This window comes from Chironomus tepperi, unplaced genomic scaffold (genome assembly GCF_022539635.2).
Source record: "Chironomus tepperi strain 1889 unplaced genomic scaffold, CSIRO-AGI_Ctep_v1 contig_449, whole genome shotgun sequence".
Lineage (NCBI taxonomy): Eukaryota > Metazoa > Arthropoda > Insecta > Diptera > Chironomidae > Chironomus > Chironomus tepperi.
Genome location: NW_027226571.1, coordinates 664,079 through 681,056, shown reverse-complemented (window position 1 = coordinate 681,056; position 16,978 = coordinate 664,079). Strand labels below are relative to the sequence as shown.

Here is a 16,978-nt window from a genome sequence, read left to right as displayed (position 1 = left end):
CACAAAATGAAATCTACAAACTAGTTAACTGATTTTTCACAACGTAGTTGTGCTTGGTGCGCTGTTTTGACGAATTAGAATATTTAATTAAAGTAATTGTTATTTACAAAATGACTACTAGAACTGCTATAAAATAACTGCTTTAATTTAAAATATCCGTTAAATTTTGAAATCTTCTCAAAAAATTCAATTTTTGCACGGATCAAGTATTCAAATTTCAAATAACCGTTAAAAATTAATCATCAATATCGCTTAATCACACGATTTTCAGTACCTCACTTTAGTCTGTGCTCATAGATAGAACTGTTTGCACAAGAAAAATTACATAGACAAACTGACTGACTATTTTTATAACAATTCAGCTAAAAATATCTACAAACCATACAAATTGAACAGTTCTGGAAATAGAAGTAAACAAATTGTACAGAAATCATGTTAATTCACCAGAAAGAGATCAGTGATTTAATTAACTGTTCTTATCACAATTGGTATGATGACTATAAGAAGAACTGTATCAAGTCATTCTGCCTGGAAGTTCCAACTGACGTCCTTAATTATTTAAAACAAGATTTCTTCGTTTTACCCAAAGAGTGTAATTTAAGTGATGCCTGTTCATCAAATACACAAAAAATTGGCGAGTCAAGTAGCTTCTCTGATGATGAGGCAGAAGATGAGAGTGCTCCCGAATTCCGAGAATTTTCTGATAAAATCACGAAAATTATCGATAAATTAGGTAAGTTTAATTCATAATTGTGAAATTCATTAATTAAGGCACTATGCCGATAACTATCAAGCATACAAACAACATCCAGTAAGACAAAATAATCCAAATAATTAAATTGAAATTTTAGGTGGCTCAGCATTCATCAAAACCAATTGGCATTCACCAAAGGACTCAGTTTGGATAACAGCAGGTCAAACCTTGCGTGTTAAAGATTTATGTGATGTATATCAGTTGCTAAAAGCATCAAGTATCTGCAAAGAAGATCTAAATCAAGTCAATGAAAATAATTTTTGTCATATTATATTCAAAAAGTGGAAGGAAATTCATCCAGGAACAGAATTTCGTTGCTTTGTGAGAAATCGGAATCTTATTGGAATTTCACCAAGAGATTGGCCACAATATCATGAGCATTTTAAGACACAGAAGAGAGATATTATTAAGGATATTGTTTCATTATTTAAGGAAAAGATTAAGGATAAATTTCCAATTGATAACTGTAAGTTAATCAACAATCTTAAGGTATATCCAGTAATAATTTATAAAATTAATCATTACAGACTGTTTTGATGTTATTCGTGAGACTAAGGATCATGTTATACTTATTGACTTTTCACCATTTAATGAGAAATACACAGCACCACTAGCTTTTGATTGGAATTTCCTGCTCGGTGATGAAGTAATCGCTACAAATGATGATGACGAGTCTGACAATCCAGAATTCAGATATCTCGATAAGGATGTAGGCATACAGCCAAATCCACGAAACAATTACGGCTTTCCACAGGAAATGATTGAAATGTTTAAGAGCAGCAACTTGTCCGACGATCAAATCGAAGAACTCAACAGAATCACATTGGAGCAAACGGAAGCTGGCGGTAGTCAGGAAGAGTAAATACGTTTTTATAGAAAACAACTCGCATTTATTATAATTTTTCATTATTTACAATAAATCGACATAATTCGTCTTATTTACAAAAATCAGAAATGAATTTAATTACTTTTTCCTAGAAAAATTCTCGTACGATGATTTATTTGTGGAAGGAAGGAAGGTTTGATATGCTGTATAGAAACCAAAGACGTTCTCCTTCGTCGTTTATTCATTGTTTTTATATCTTATAATTGGAAACTTTTCTAATACACGATGAATGTAACAAAAGGAATCTGTTAATATATTATTATTATTATTTCTAAATGACTTTTTTTGTCTAGTCTCACATGATCAGAACACACGCTTCTTTAATTAGTTTAATTTGTTGTATTGTATAAAATTCTGTCTTAATTGCCTGCCTTTCTCTCCTTATTGCTTTCTTGGGGACCTTTTGAATTCACATTGTTCATTGACGATAATGTTATCTGAAATTATAAATATTTATAAGTAAGTGAATAATTAAATTTTATGGGCGTAGTCACTTGAACGACGAAAGAACACTGCCATACCCAACAATAATGACAGAAGAATACTTGACAAAATAACGGTCAAAAAATATTTGAAAAATAACGACCATAAAAAATTTGAAAGAAACGTACGTAATTTTTCGTAACGCAAGCAATTAATGAAGCATTTAAGTCTCCCTAACAGGCAAAGAGCATGCTTTCATGGTACACAAATACCATTTTAGCATCTAAAAGCAGTCTCTTTGCCTGTTTGGATCAAGTTCTTCTTCTAACATCAAGTGACGAGCCTATAACATCACCCATACTCACCTCTAAATCATTATTAAGATTTAAGGCCTCTCTTAAGGTATTAGCTTCGATGGTAAAGAGGAAGCATGTGGGAATTTTAACATCATCTTTACCATCGCCTGACATAGCAAATGGCGGTGAATTATGAATAGATGTATCAGGTACATTATCGACAACAATAACAGCACTTGCACCAGCATTCATTGCTCGTCGTGCCTTATCCACAAATGTGCAATCGCCACGTTCAATTATTGCAATTTTACCATTAATTTCATCCTTATTTTGTAAATCCGTACATAAATGGAATGGTTTTGCGAACACTAATTTAGATTTAATTGGATCGACAATGTCTGGACTGAAATGTGATGGACCAGCTGATAAAACAATTTCATCACCAGTTGTTGGATGACGAAATGATACAGCATGTAGCTCTGATGATGGAACTGCATTTGATTTAGATAATTCAACCATTTCCTGCATAAATAAAAGTCCGCGTTCAGCCTCTTCTACTGATTTGGCCTAGAACAAGTAAGATTTATTGTTAGTGACGGGCATCAAATTGATGTACTGTATACTTACATTATAGAAGCTATGAAGTAATTGAACTTTTCCGTTGCCCAGCGAAACCATAGTAACTCCCATATCGAATAATGCTCGAAGATGGTCTGCATTATTTGCTTGAAATTCATTAGCACGTAATCGATTGGCGACTGAGATGCGTGGACATGAGGCAGTGACCAAATCTCGGAGAGGACGACGGACCGTTTCAGGAAATAACTTGTTTGGTGATGGACATGAACGCATAAAATCTAAATCAATTGCATGATTATCATCATCATCCTTATGCGTTGATCCTGTATGATTTGATAATTTACCAAGACTTAATGGAAGTAAATGAGCTTCAGTCGTGAATATAAAGTCATCAATATTAAGTGGAAGATCTTCATCATCACTAAACAGCAAGTATAGATATTTAATTGTTTCAGATAATAAAAATGAATCCATTCTGTCTTCATGCTTTCCAGTACGTATATCATTAACAGCTGCATAGCCACAAGGAACTTTTGTGTATTTTTGAATTGTTTTTAATGCTTTTTTGCCAACATGAAGATAATAATGATCACCAGTTGCACGATAAAGGAAATAAGTCGATTCAATAAATTCAGGACGTAAATGATACTGTCCCCAATGTATCTGAAAATCATATGTGAATGCTTCCGGTATAAACTTGTACATTTGCATGACTTGATAAAGCATCTCGTGTGTTTGAACTGCAGGCTTTAAATCTCCTGAAAGGACCTGAAGACCAGGCCAAAAAGCAAGTAATGCATCCATAAAGTTTTTACTTTTTGTATGTGGACGATGCATATGGACATCCAAAAATATTGGACCTTGTCGGACATACTTCATGACAGCATTATAATGCTTATTAAATCGTGACAAGTAACGTTCGTCGCCGAGTAAAATGTATGATTTTAATAGATATTCATAATATGAATCGATTCCAGCACCAACGCCTGAATCTCGTCGTATCCAATCACCAGAATGTACATTGACGACAGTTCCCATTAAATTTGATGATCGATTTCTGATTTTCCATAATGCATCCATTGCAGCATGAGCCTTGGCTTCAAAAATTGGTTCCCCGCTTAATCTTGACAGTGCTGCAAATTCTAATAAAATTGTTCCTGCACATGCTGTACATGTCTCACGAGAATGTTTTAATGCTTCCGACTTCATTCCATGTTTTAAATTAATTCGTGCATGTGGAATTCCTGTTGATGTATTAAATGCTGGCAATAATCTATATCCGAGATCTTTTGCCATTTCAAGTAGCTCGCCACGATACCAATTCATCATATGAGCTTCTTTTTGTATATATTCAGCCAATATATGAGCTGATAATAATCCACCAAGCATTCTAATATTTGTTTCAAATACCGATACAATGATGTCATTATCAAATTGAACATTCTTGATAACTAGCTTAACTGCTGACTCAAATTCCTCGAAATCTCCTAATATCACTAATGTATCTAGCGTATCAACTAGTGTCATTGAGAAGCTAAAAGAATAATTATGCAAAAAATCATTATTAAGATGTTCTAGAAGCCAAAAAACAGGAATTAGATTTGGGACACGTCACATAAAAAATTAATTTCGCAGTTAATTCAATTCAGTTATCAGGAGAAAACAATATAAACAGCTGTATCATGCATAAAAAAAAGGTAGTGATAAAAACACAAATATCATTTTCGTGTTGTGGTAAAGTATTAAGCCAATTGTTGACGCTTTTTCAATTTAATTATGCGTGTAATGTTTGGCATACTGCTTTTTGTAACGGAAAAAATTAATTTGAATTTTATGCTGAATTTTCCACCAACACAAACAAATCAAATGTATTGAATGTAAATTTTAACGTAAATCAAGGAGGAATCTACAATTTGAACGCTTAAATGCTAGGTATAGCTATTGATTGATACTTTAAGCTACTCTAAAGATGCCTATTAAGTAAGATTTAATTCGTTTTTTGCCATTTTTAAAATCAAATTTAAATGTGTTGGTCAATATCAGGAAATATGAAATTTCAAAATCCGTTAAAATCTTGCATTAATTGTTAAGGTCCTTGATAATGAATTTACATATTTTTTGCTTGATTATCAATTTGCATAGGAATTAATTTAAATATTTACAAAAAGTGTTAATTATTAACGTTAAACAGTGTCAATTCTATGGAAATTGCCAAACATCCCAAAATCCTTGTTGAATGACATTAATCAAGAAATTGTTGCAAAACGTCAACAGCTATGATGAGAAAATTAAGTCTAACGTCAATGTCAAGTCAAACCAGTTCAACTTTAACACATTATAATCTATTCAAATGCATCTCTCTAACTTGTATATTCGATGATTCATGACCTTGATTTTTCACTCAATGAAAAGTGATTTTGCTTGCCCAACATATTAATAAGATCAGTTTCAACATAGGCACCAAATTGAAAAAACTGCTTTTTTTATGTAATACATAAAATCCAATTTAATGTGACGAAAATTGATATTGGGACATAACTGAACATGTTTTACTTACTTTCCTAATGTATCATCTAAATCTCCTCTGGATGCAGAAATCCCCCTGATCCGTCCTTTACAACTTAATGGCTGTAATTCATCAGCTGGAAAAGCATTGTCCATGTAAGCTCGGTATGCATGATAAAACATTTCCCGTGCCTAAAATATCAAATAATAATATAAAAATTTGTTATGAATACGTCAGTAAAAATTTCTGATCTAGTTTTCAGTCGATAAGGGCCAAAAAAAAGTACGGAATTGAAATTTTACCTCCTCTCTGAAAGTAGAAAAAAAGCATATTAAATTAATTAAAATACAATCTTATGGTCATTAACAACATTGTAAATATCAAGGATAATCGGTTGCCTGTAACTTACTTGAGCTCATTCTTTTCTTTTGACGAAAAAACGTCATTTAAATTATTTAAATTTTGTGAATAAACTAAATTAAAAAAAATGCTAAAACTATCACTAAACTTATGAGCTGATGCATTTGTGCACCATTCCTATGCACCAAATTCATTATTCTATTATATAGCTGTTACTTTTCATCGTTAGTATAGCTAAAAAACCCAAAAATAATAATTCTACGATATTATTTTACTATTTTTTTCTTTCTTCACTGTTCCTGTATATAGTTGTTGTTGAATGTCTGCACGAAGAAAGTTGCACAATTTTGGAACTGAAAGCGGCATGTGTTACTTAAATTCCTTGATAATCCTTGAGATAATCAGCAAGTCTATGGCGATGATGACTTGATTTGGTAGGTTAAATGAGGGTAGAACGGTAAATTTAGAATTTCTCGTTGACATTACCGAGCTGAACACTAGTAAGGTGCCGTTACACTAAAAAAAGCTCAAATTTGAATTTTTAAAATTCGTTAGAAAAAGCTTTCATAAGCTTACTTCAGTTTTTCCGGATTTTTTTGTGAAATTTGTATTTAATAGTATTAAGAGTCACAGAAGTTGTCGAGATTCTTCAGTTGTGTCGCTCGGGTGTCACAATCTGTTCCGCAGATGAACAACATCCTGCAAACTAAGGAATATCAGTAAAAATCAACAAAATTCTAAAATACTTAACAAAAGATCAGAATCAATTTTATTTTTTGATTTTCTTAAATAAATTATACCGGATACGAATCATTTATAGTCCTCGTCATCGCTGTCATCATCATCCTCTTCATCCAAGTCAACAAAATCATCATCTTCATAAATAATTTTCTTTTTCTTCTCTTTTGGCTTCTTTTCTTCTGCAACTTCTTGAGCAACAACCTGCGATCGATGATGGAAAATGAATGATACTGTCTGTGTTATATCCCAGGCTCGAGATATAATTTCGTCTGGAATCTGTTTGTTATTCGAGCAATGATACCACTGGCTGAGATCACTTGTGCAGTCACTGCCTTCTGGAGGTAATGTAACTTGAACGTCATTGACACAGCGCTTGCATTTGAAGCTGTATAAAGAAAAAGGAAAATAATTAGTCAGGCTCAGAACTCTAACTTAGGAAAATAACAGTTAGACATTATTTAAAAATTAACGGTTAAAAAATATTTGAAATTTCAAACGGTTCAATTCAAATTTAAAAATAACGGTCAAATTGAGCTAAAGACTACTTACATGTCATGTGTGTCAGATTTAGTATTCTCTTCCAGCTTAAACAGTTCCTTCAACTCATTCATACTGAAATGTCTCTCGCCTTCATCATTATCAACAACTGTGTTACTTAATGCCTTCTTATGAGTTTGTCGCTGGAAGATTTTCTCCTCAATTGTGCCTGTAGCTACAAATCTATAAATATAGCAAGGCTTCTTCTGTCCATCACGCCAAACACGAGCCATAGCTTGCTCATCATTAGCAGGATTCCAATCTGGATCAAACATAATTAAGCGATTAGCACCGATTAAGTTAAGACCACATCCGCCAGCTTTTGAACTGAGCATGAAAATGAATAGACTTGAATCTGGCTTGTTGAAATCCTCAACCATTTTTCCTCGTTTTTTGATCGTCATTGAGCCATCAAGTCGACAATACTGATAGCCACGTTTACGGCATAGCTTCTCAAAAAGATCCAGCGTTTGTGTATAATTTGACACGAGAACGATCTTATCATTACTATTGGCCTTAATTGATGCCAACATGACATCCAGCAACAGCACTTTACCACCAAACTGTGGCATTAACTCTCTAGAGCTCCAATTTGGAGGCAAATATTGTTGTGCATTTGCGAATCCGTCAGCACCTTCATTGATCTTCTCAATGACTAATTCTGGATGACTACACAGTTTCTTTAGTGATGTGATGTTTGAAAGTGCTCGTGCACTTCCTTTTTCTCCATTGGTACTTAATAATGATTTACGAATTAAATCGGATTTAAGGAAGTTCTTGTAAAGATCAATTTGACATTGAGTCATTTTGACACAAACGACCATCTCGAACTTAACAGGTAGATATTTTGTCAGCAGCGAGCTGGTACGACGAATCAAGAATTGATTAACTAATGTTGATAACTCAAGAAGTCGTTCGTTTGCCTTTTCTCGTTCCTTATCGGAACTGCAGGCATCTTGTCCTTTTAATATTGGATTCTCATAATGTCGCTTAAATTCGCTGTTGTTGCCTAATATTCCTGGATTCACAAAGTTCACCAAGCTGTAATACTCAAGTAAATCATTTTGAATTGGTGTTCCTGACAACAAAACTCGTCGTTTAGTTTTTAATCCCATTAAAGCTTGATATGTTAAGTTTTCATTATTTTTAAGTCGATGACCTTCGTCGCACAGCACTAATCCAATTTCAGATGATGTTAATATCTCTGCATACAATCTGAATGTCTCATAGCTTATAATTAACACTGGAGCACCACAACGAGCACTTTGATTAGCCATATAGGTATTCAGCAACTCAGTTGTCTTCTCTTTTGATTCATTTGCAATTGCTAGACATGTTACGCGACTTCCAAGCCACTTTCCAAACTCATTGTACCAATTTTTGACTAGAGATGATGGACATACGATAATTGCTTTGATAATTTCAGGCTTACAATCTGAACTTTGTCTCAATAATGTCCACACGAGAGTTATGCACTGTAGAGTCTTTCCTAGACCCATCTCATCAGCCATAATACATCCATTAAAGTCTCCTTTAACTCCAGTTACACAGTCATACATGAATTTAACACCTTCACGCTGATGTGGACGTAGAATATTACATAAGATTGGATCAACCACAACATGGACTGGTTTATTTGTATCATCATAATTGTCAGTGTCTTTAATAATCGGTGTATACAGCACTAAGGCATTGCATAGTGTTGGATCGTGTAGAGGTCTTCTGACGAATATTTTCCTTATTCCTAATGTCTTATTTGAATATTCTGGAATATAATCAGCGATTGGAACTTTAAATGGCTTATTAAGTAACTCAGCAATGACAGCTTCATGATCCAGAAATGAAAATTTTAATGGTCGTGGAACTAGATTTTCAACATTTGCCTTTGTTTTTCTGACTGATCTTTTTCCTAGCGATTTGTCAATCAATGGAGATACGAAAGCACCAGATTTTGGTGTTGTGCTGATTTCTGTATCTAAAATTGCCTTCCTTACTACTTTTGGTGATTCACAGTTTGAGAATGATTTATCGAGTAACGGTGACACAAATGCTCCAACTTTTAATGAACTGTCTTCCTGCTTTACTTTCTTTAATGGTTTTGGAGATTCCAGTATATCAATTGGCTTATCAATTAATGGTGACTTAAATCCTTTAAATTGACTCTTCCGCTGAAAAATTTAATGAAATCTTGTTAGTCTGATTGGAACTTGATGCTTGTCAAGTAGATATGAACATGCTGAATAAGTTTGAGTGATAATTTTAGTTTATTCTTACCATTTTGAGCCACTTTTTAATGAAATTGTGAAATAAATTAATTTTTTGTTTTCATTGAATGTTTTTTCCGCTACAAAAATATTTGAATTTGGATAGTCCGTTATAGCTAAAACATCCAGTGACATTGATTTTTTGTGTAAATATCTAAATTTGTGTTGTTAATCACATGAATTGATGTTAATTTATCAAAAATTATTGATCTAGTAGTCATTGAACAGTAAATTTTTCAGAAAAATAGAGAAATTGGGCATAACTGAAAAGTGCCATTTAATACGGACTGGATCTTGAATGTTTACATTTTTTATTGTGAAAAAATTCGTGAAGTTTTAAATTCAAGGATTATTAAAATATATTAATTTTAATTGAAATGTTTTAAAATTAGTGATAAACAGCAACATATTGAACATAATACGTTGCTATAACTTTAGTAAATTCTAATAGATGAGTAGACAATGCTGATAAGCTGAAAAATGATGATGAGTGTAAGGAAAAAGTTTTATATATTTCAAAATTAGCAATTAAACCTTCAACTATTCTTCTTATTTCAGTTTAAACAACTCTTTGCGAATGTAGTCTTTTCATCTACATCATTGCTTTATATAGCTGCAGCATCTGTCCTGTCGTGCTTCATTATCTTCTATTTTATAAGCGGAATACTTGCATTCTTGATCCTGTGTTCAATTATTTTTGGTAAGTTAACTTAATTCATGTCCAGAGACAAGTAATTTAAGTAATTAATAACATCCTGTCCATTTTCAGCCTTATTTTACTCGATACAAGACAACTTTTTATTTTTTCCCGATATCGGACTTCATCGATCGCACATCCAAGTTCCAAGTATTTATAATCTCCCGTATGAAACAGTTTATATTAAGACACGTGATAAAATCACCCTACATGCATATTTCATAAGACATCCCGAACAAAAAGGTGATTCTGTTCCTACAATAATCTTCTTTCACGGCAATGCTGGAAATATTGGTGGTAGATTAATAAATTGTGTTGGCATATACAATAATCTTCAATGTAATATTTTATTAGTCGGTACGTAGCTTATAAATTTCCTACATTTCCTGCTTATAATCCATAACATTAATAATTCTTTTTTTAGAATATCGAGGATATGGATTATCAACAGGAGCACCAAGTGAAAGGGGGCTTTATGTTGATGGACGAGCAGCAGTAGATTATTTATTTACAAGACATGACTTAGACCATTCACAAATAATATTATTCGGAAGGTCGCTCGGTGGTGCTATTGTAAGCCTTTAATTTTCCTTTATCAAGTTTAAAAATAGAAAAAAATATTAAATTTATCATTTTATGCTTGCAGGTGATAGATATTGCAGCAGACCCAAATTATGGATCAAAACTGTGTGCATGTATTGTTGAAAATACTTTTACGTCAATTCCACAGATAGCAAGGCATTTAATACATTTTACTAAATACATACCATTGATATGCCATAAAAATAAGGTAATGACTGTGTACAGTTTGTATTGGCATTGGAATTATGATTGATATTGTCGATGTTGAGAATGATTTCTGAGAATTATGATGGTGTTTTTGGAAGTATTAAAAGTGAGGGAAATTTGGCACACGAATTTAAATTTGGATCCTACGATTTTGTGACGCATGCTACGATCATTGTCTATTAATATTCATCTTTTTTGGATATAACTCATTTGTGTGGCAAAGGCTACTTCCTCCACTAATATTAATTGTGGTTGATCTTAAATTAGATGGAATCATAGCAGGCAATTCTATGAATTATCACTGACTGTAACGTCTATGATATTATGTCTATGAATCATGTAGTTTTTGTTAGCAAGCTTCTAATAATTGGAAACGAAAAAAATCATCTTCTAATGCTGCCCCCGTTACCGCCTAATTTTAATGAAGCACACTCGACATTCGATACTTATCAATCTAATTTTAATTGGCAGTTAAGCATTTTCGTACGAAAAAAACTCTAAATGATATCTTTATTAATTAATTATGTTTTCTTTTCATTTCGGTTCCAACAAACAGTTTACTTCTTTAGATAAAATTGAAAAAGTAACAACGCCAATACTCTTCATTTCTGGTCTTAATGATACACTAGTTCCGCCCTCGATGATGTCAGCTCTACATAGTCTTTGTAAAAGTTCAAGGAAGCAATTATTTCAACTTTCGGGTGGGGGTCATATGGATACATTCTTAATATCTGGGTGAGTACACATTTTTATTAATTAGTGTAAATTTTACTGAAATTAATTTTTTGTGCTAATTGGAATCAAGTAATTATTATATTACTTCGTGTATGAATCTCCTCCCTCTGTTCAATAGTGAGGAACTTATTTGTCTCGTCTTGTTTCCAAGAAAGCAGCAAAAAAAGTTGAATGTGTCGTCTTTCGTTAGTAATTTTCTAATTGATTTCCAACAAGCATCTAAGGAGCTTAATAATGAAATTTAACTGAAAAATATACAGGACTTAACTAATTAGGAATATTAAAGTTGTTGAAGTTTAGTTGTTGTATGGCTCGAAATGATAATTTAAGGAACTTTCATGGAACATATTAAAGACATTTAATTAGGCAAATAAGCAACTGATAAAAGCGTGTAATATTATAGGATCGCTGTGTGTAGACTTTATTGCTATATTATTCAACTTGCATTATTTAAAGAATGTATCGTCTTTACAAATATAAGCATGGAAATGAATTGGTCACACAGTTTAAAAAATGACTGTTCAGATTTGCCGTGACAAGATGTTTTCTGACTCCGTCGAGTAGACCTATATAAAATGCTTGAAGGACACAGCCTTATGAACTGGAGGCACAGCGATGAACAATCTATTGTGCCACACTCTTTAGACCTATGGTTCCGAATTACTTGCTTGCTCTGCACATTCCAAAGACTCGAGTGCGTTATAAGACCTGTTGTGCCCTGCAATGTACCCAACTACAATTCGTGTGCGCAAGATTCCGTACAGAAAATCATTCAGATTCTAGGACATCCTAGTATACCTAGAAGTGAAAACATATTATGTATCTAATATCCTGAGTTCAATCTCAGGTCATGTCTAAATTTCGAAGCTCTTTTTCATTTCACTATTCTAGTTACGAAGCTTGGTTCGTGTGCTGGGTACAGTTTTGAGGTATTTAAGTAGACATATGGCACTTTTCGAGATATTCTGTTGTGTTTTGACTTTTGGACTTCATTGGAGAGGTTTGTAAGACTCTGGACTTATTGCCGTTCTCCCAAACCCTTCTAATCATGATTTTTCTATTCTATTCTCTCGACATTTTCTTTGAATTAGTCAAAATGACTTAATACTAAAATATTCATAACTGCATCTTGCTTTGAGGCATTTACTTGACAAAAGCAACAATGTCTTAAACTCATATTCCTAGAATAACCTTTAATATCATACCTTTCTATGGAATCAATTTAAAATTTTAAAGAATCGACAGCATTGGCCCATGTCAATTCATTTACAAATTTTGTCTTCGTTGATATAAATCCATCCTTAATGCATGTCTCGTCAATGATAACATCTAAAAATTTATTTTCTCTTTATCAATAATTGATCATTAACTTCACATGGATGTAAAGTGCTCATTGATGTGATTGAAAAGTATAAATAAGAGGAACGCCCATGCTTACCTTTTTTGATACATATGCGAGATATAATCATTGTTAGTATCGATGGGTTGCAAATTAAAATTGACTCTTACAACTTTGTGCTTTTAGCATGTAACGATGTACATTATTATGATGATGAATTCTCCCAGGTTATAAAGCCTCAAAATGAGAGGAAAATAGTACATTTATATGTACCGGGGAGGCAGAAAAAATAAAAAGAAGAAGTAAGAGAGATGGAAACAAACAAACAAACATACATCAAATATTAAAACTCACTAAAGAAAAGAGAAAAAAAAAAGTACGGGAAATTGAAGCAATAAGACATGATTTCCCAGTAGATACTTTTTCCTTCCTTCAAATAAATATATGTATAAGGAAATAAGAGCAGAAAAAAAGCTAAATTACTCGACCTTATGGAGCGACTTCCTTATGGAGATCCAGAAAGCTTCAAATCTCTTCCCAATAAATAATTTATCATTTAACGGTTTTTAAGAATTTAAATTTTCTAACGGTTGTTAAAAATTCGAATTTTTTGAAAGCAACGTTTTAAAAAGCTTTCTTTTGTTTCTGAAATGAAAAATCATTAATTAAAGTACATAGGGATAGATTTGGACTTCCAAACCGATTGATACCGAAATAACTCGATAACATGGAGCTAATGCTTCAAACCAGAGCTTTCTACGATGTCTGGTTGCCAAGATCTCGTCATTTACCCGGCCATCCAACCGAACAAACTGCATCATTAAGCGCCCTGAATTAATGCACAAAAAAGCTCAAATGTATATGTTTTGCTTACATCATGATGTATTTATATTTCCATCATCATCATTATTCTTTTAGCAAAAACCATAAGTTCCATATCTATAGACCATATTATTATTGAACAGAAAATTATCATTTCTCAAATAGATCGAAATAGGATTGATAGCTCTATAACTTCATTAAATACAAAAAGCTCATATAAAATTTACACATGAATGTATTGGATATAAATTTAGCTCACTCTCAAGAAGTGGATTTACATTATCCCAGCCATACACAATTTTTGATGTGGGAATATTAGATTTTCTGAATCGGTCGAGGCAGTTTTGCTGCTTTTGCGTTGATGGCGAGTTTTGGTTTTAATGGATTAAATTTTTCATGCCTTCATCCAGAGGATTAATTGGAGCCTGCAGTTAATAATGATTCTTTTCGGTTATTTTGACATTGGTGGTCTTTGGTCTGCATACATCACATTAGACTTTGTAAGCTGCTTATTGATAACATTTTTGAATATTAGCTTTGGCAAAATGAAATTTTTTCTTAAAATCGGCTCAACGAAAATCATAAAAGTCTTTGTTTAAAGCTCTTTTGTAAGCTTTAGAGTGAAAATTCTGGTGAAAAATTGAAAAATGGTCGATACACTTAGAGGATGTTTGTAAATGATGTTTAGTCTTAAGAGGGCACGAGGGGTGGAGATAAATAACAATTTGTACAGAAGAGGAAGCCATAACAGGCAAAGTGAGCGATTTTAGGTATCATAGTGGTATTTTTGAGACATAAAATCATGCTCTTTGTCTGTTAGGGATGGTTGATAGAAAAGGATGGTGATGTACGTATTTTATGACTTTAAATACTTGAGGATTTCAGGGAAGATCAGTCGACCGGAAGATAGACGACCGAAATGGCCGATAATTCAGTCTTAGGCCAGCATGACTTCAGCTTTAGGTCAGATGCGATAAAATTCGTCAGATATCAGAGAAAAGTCTTTTTAGCTAACAAGGCTCCATGTCGGTACATGGTTCTATCCATCTGCTCATACTATGATCTTTAATGACCAAGCTCTGAGCCTGACTCGTTCAGAAATTCTAGATATGTTTCACATCTTGAGCTTTGTGACAAGTCACGAATAATCCAGTAACATCTTCAAATTGACATCATTCATGATCGCCTCCAAAGATCCAACCCCAACCCCGTCAAATTATAAGCATTAGAAGTGCATTCACTTATGGAATATGATTCAAAAAACAAGATGAGAAAAAAAGAGTCCTAAGAGGATCTATCATGTATTGAAAGCATCCGTTATTCTTTGTATTTTATGTGAATATAGTGTACATTTATATTTCCTGTTTTGTGTGTGGGCCAAGCGAAAGCTTAAGGCCTGGTGATGTTTTCTCATTGTTGCATGAATAATTGAATCTGACAAAAAAGAAATGGAGGCAAAAAAAAGGTACAAAACCTGAGAAGAAGAGAATTTACAGTCATGAATAAATAATATTTTTTATGGTAATGGATGAAATGAAACAAGAGCAAGCACAAAAAAAAAGGCTACAAATGTTTTGTAATCTCAGGGAGGGTAAAAAAAAATTGAGAAGCAGTAACACAGAACCAGCCGAATAAAAAAAGCTTGAAGAGAGAAATTTTTTGAAAAAATTATGAATTTTACATGGCATAAGACGGAAGAGAATCAAAGAATGTGCTAATAATTAAAATATAAAATATACACAATCTAAATGAATTTTGAATTTTATACCATTTTTGCCTTACTTTTTTTTTTTTGTTTTGTTTGATCTTTTTCCTTTTTACCATACTGAATTATTAAAACACTAAAAATAATCGCAAACAAAGTCAAAAGGAAAGATGAGAAATGGAGCATTAAATGTGAGATGATAAATATTTTAAAATAATTTACATGCTGTACCTTCCTACCTTTTGTGTTTATTGAGTGTGTACAGGAAATCTAGTGTGTGTTGGTGTTGATTTAGTTACATTATGGATGTAATGAATTTTAAGTATGATTCAGGGTTTGATTAAGGTTTGATTTGATATAGGGGGTCTGAAAATCCGGGGTTAGACACTTCAAAGTATTGTACTGTAGATTGTCTGATCTTTAGCCAAGTAATATTCTTAGCGTTATGTAATTTTGGAATGCTTTCTTAGATATGCGGCTTTAATCTCATCGTTTGTGAATACACTTCAATGCCAAATATACAATAAATTACTTGTCACTAACTTGTCACTTTAATTTGATAAATACATGCTAATGCAAATCATTGAAATCCAGAGCTGTGCTATGGCGCGACTAATGATGGTTTAATGAGAGAGGGTGCATCAGACCACTTTATTCGGAAGACCAGCTGTTAATACACCACTGCAGACAATTCGAAGGATATTTGAAAAAGATTCTACAGTTGAGTCCCGAACCCATTACCGCTTGATCGATATCACTTTGCATTTAGGTACCAAAGTGCAAAACCACTCCGCTACCGAGCTACCTCGACTCACGTTCTAACGTTAGCTCAGCTCCATATTTCCGATTTCTGAATCATTTTAAAGATGAAACTGATTACAAACATCCATAATTGTCAATACCATAACAGCAAAAGAGCATGCTTTCACGGTTCGTGGTACCTAAAAGCGTTCTCTTTTCCTGTTAAGGATAGACAAACTGACAGGAAGAATCTAAAATCCTAGCTCATAAAATTATGTGAATATTTGAATAACAGAATTTTAAATGAGCCTGAAACATTATAAGGAGCTATAACATAAAAAAATATTCCCTTTACATTTCTGATGTGAGAAACTAGAATAGAGAAACTTTTTTTTATAGCCTTTACTTGCATTTTACTAAATTGCTTTGAAAATGAAGCTAATTTTCCAAACAATTTCTCGTTTGTCTGTGATGTGAATGACATGACATGAAATAAAGCTGTTTATTTACCGACTTTATATAGACATATACAGATTATATATACATGTATTGTAGTCAAAATAGATGATATAAATGGAGTGAAATGAGCATATACATGTTGATTCCGGAACAAAGTACAAGACCATCACTCATCCCTTCCCATATCTTCGTTCATCCGGTTTCAATAATTTTTCTCATTTGGTAGCGAATTATACAAATTAATATTGTGAGTGAGCATATATACCACATACTCACTACTTTATCGTAAAACCGGAAAAAAAGGATTAATTTTCATGAGTTTGAGTAAGCCAATGAACTAAATTA

General features: G+C 32.8%; 4 protein-coding genes across 5 annotated transcripts in view; 2 read left to right on the top strand and 2 right to left on the bottom strand.

Annotated features, from left to right (window-relative positions):
* Positions 1-397: 397 nt before the first annotated feature.
* Positions 398-1,709, top strand: LOC139098595 (translation initiation factor eIF2 assembly protein-like). Its single transcript, XM_070650827.1, has 3 exons — positions 398-733; positions 852-1,220; positions 1,282-1,709. The coding sequence occupies exons 1-3, from the start codon at positions 433-435 to the stop codon at positions 1,614-1,616; spliced, it is 1,005 nt and encodes a 334-aa protein (XP_070506928.1). The 5' UTR covers positions 398-432; the 3' UTR covers positions 1,617-1,709.
* LOC139098594 (ER degradation-enhancing alpha-mannosidase-like protein 3) lies at positions 1,618-5,657 on the bottom strand. Of its 2 annotated transcripts, XR_011545213.1 has the most exons (5): positions 5,496-5,657; positions 2,987-4,472; positions 2,429-2,926; positions 1,940-2,077; positions 1,618-1,885 (listed from the first exon to the last, which is right to left on the bottom strand). XR_011545213.1 is itself a non-coding variant. In XM_070650825.1 (4 exons), exons 1-4 carry the CDS (start codon positions 5,624-5,626, stop codon positions 2,000-2,002), a joined length of 2,193 nt encoding a protein of 730 aa, XP_070506926.1. In that variant the 5' UTR covers positions 5,627-5,657; the 3' UTR covers positions 1,618-1,999. The 2 variants fall into 2 exon arrangements, 1 of the variants encoding a protein (XP_070506926.1); XM_070650825.1 differs by having other exon boundaries at positions 1,618-2,077.
* An 894-nt stretch (positions 5,658-6,551) lies between these two features.
* Positions 6,552-9,423, bottom strand: LOC139098593 (DNA repair and recombination protein RAD54-like). The gene is made up of 3 exons (XM_070650824.1): positions 9,357-9,423; positions 7,095-9,250; positions 6,552-6,930 (listed from the first exon to the last, which is right to left on the bottom strand). The coding sequence occupies exons 1-3, from the start codon at positions 9,357-9,359 to the stop codon at positions 6,615-6,617; spliced, it is 2,475 nt and encodes an 824-aa protein (XP_070506925.1). The 5' UTR covers positions 9,360-9,423; the 3' UTR covers positions 6,552-6,614.
* Positions 9,424-9,661: 238 nt separating this feature from the next.
* The window catches only part of LOC139098627 (protein ABHD13-like), a 43,750-nt gene continuing 36,433 nt past the window's right edge, over positions 9,662-16,978 (top strand). Inside the window, exons 1-6 of the mRNA XM_070650863.1 lie at positions 9,662-9,838; positions 9,905-10,046; positions 10,116-10,400; positions 10,468-10,616; positions 10,690-10,833; positions 11,389-11,567. Coding sequence (XP_070506964.1) covers positions 9,827-9,838; positions 9,905-10,046; positions 10,116-10,400; positions 10,468-10,616; positions 10,690-10,833; positions 11,389-11,567 — 911 coding nt within the window. The 5' untranslated portion in view covers positions 9,662-9,826. The remainder of the gene's footprint in view (positions 9,839-9,904; positions 10,047-10,115; positions 10,401-10,467; positions 10,617-10,689; positions 10,834-11,388; positions 11,568-16,978) is intronic.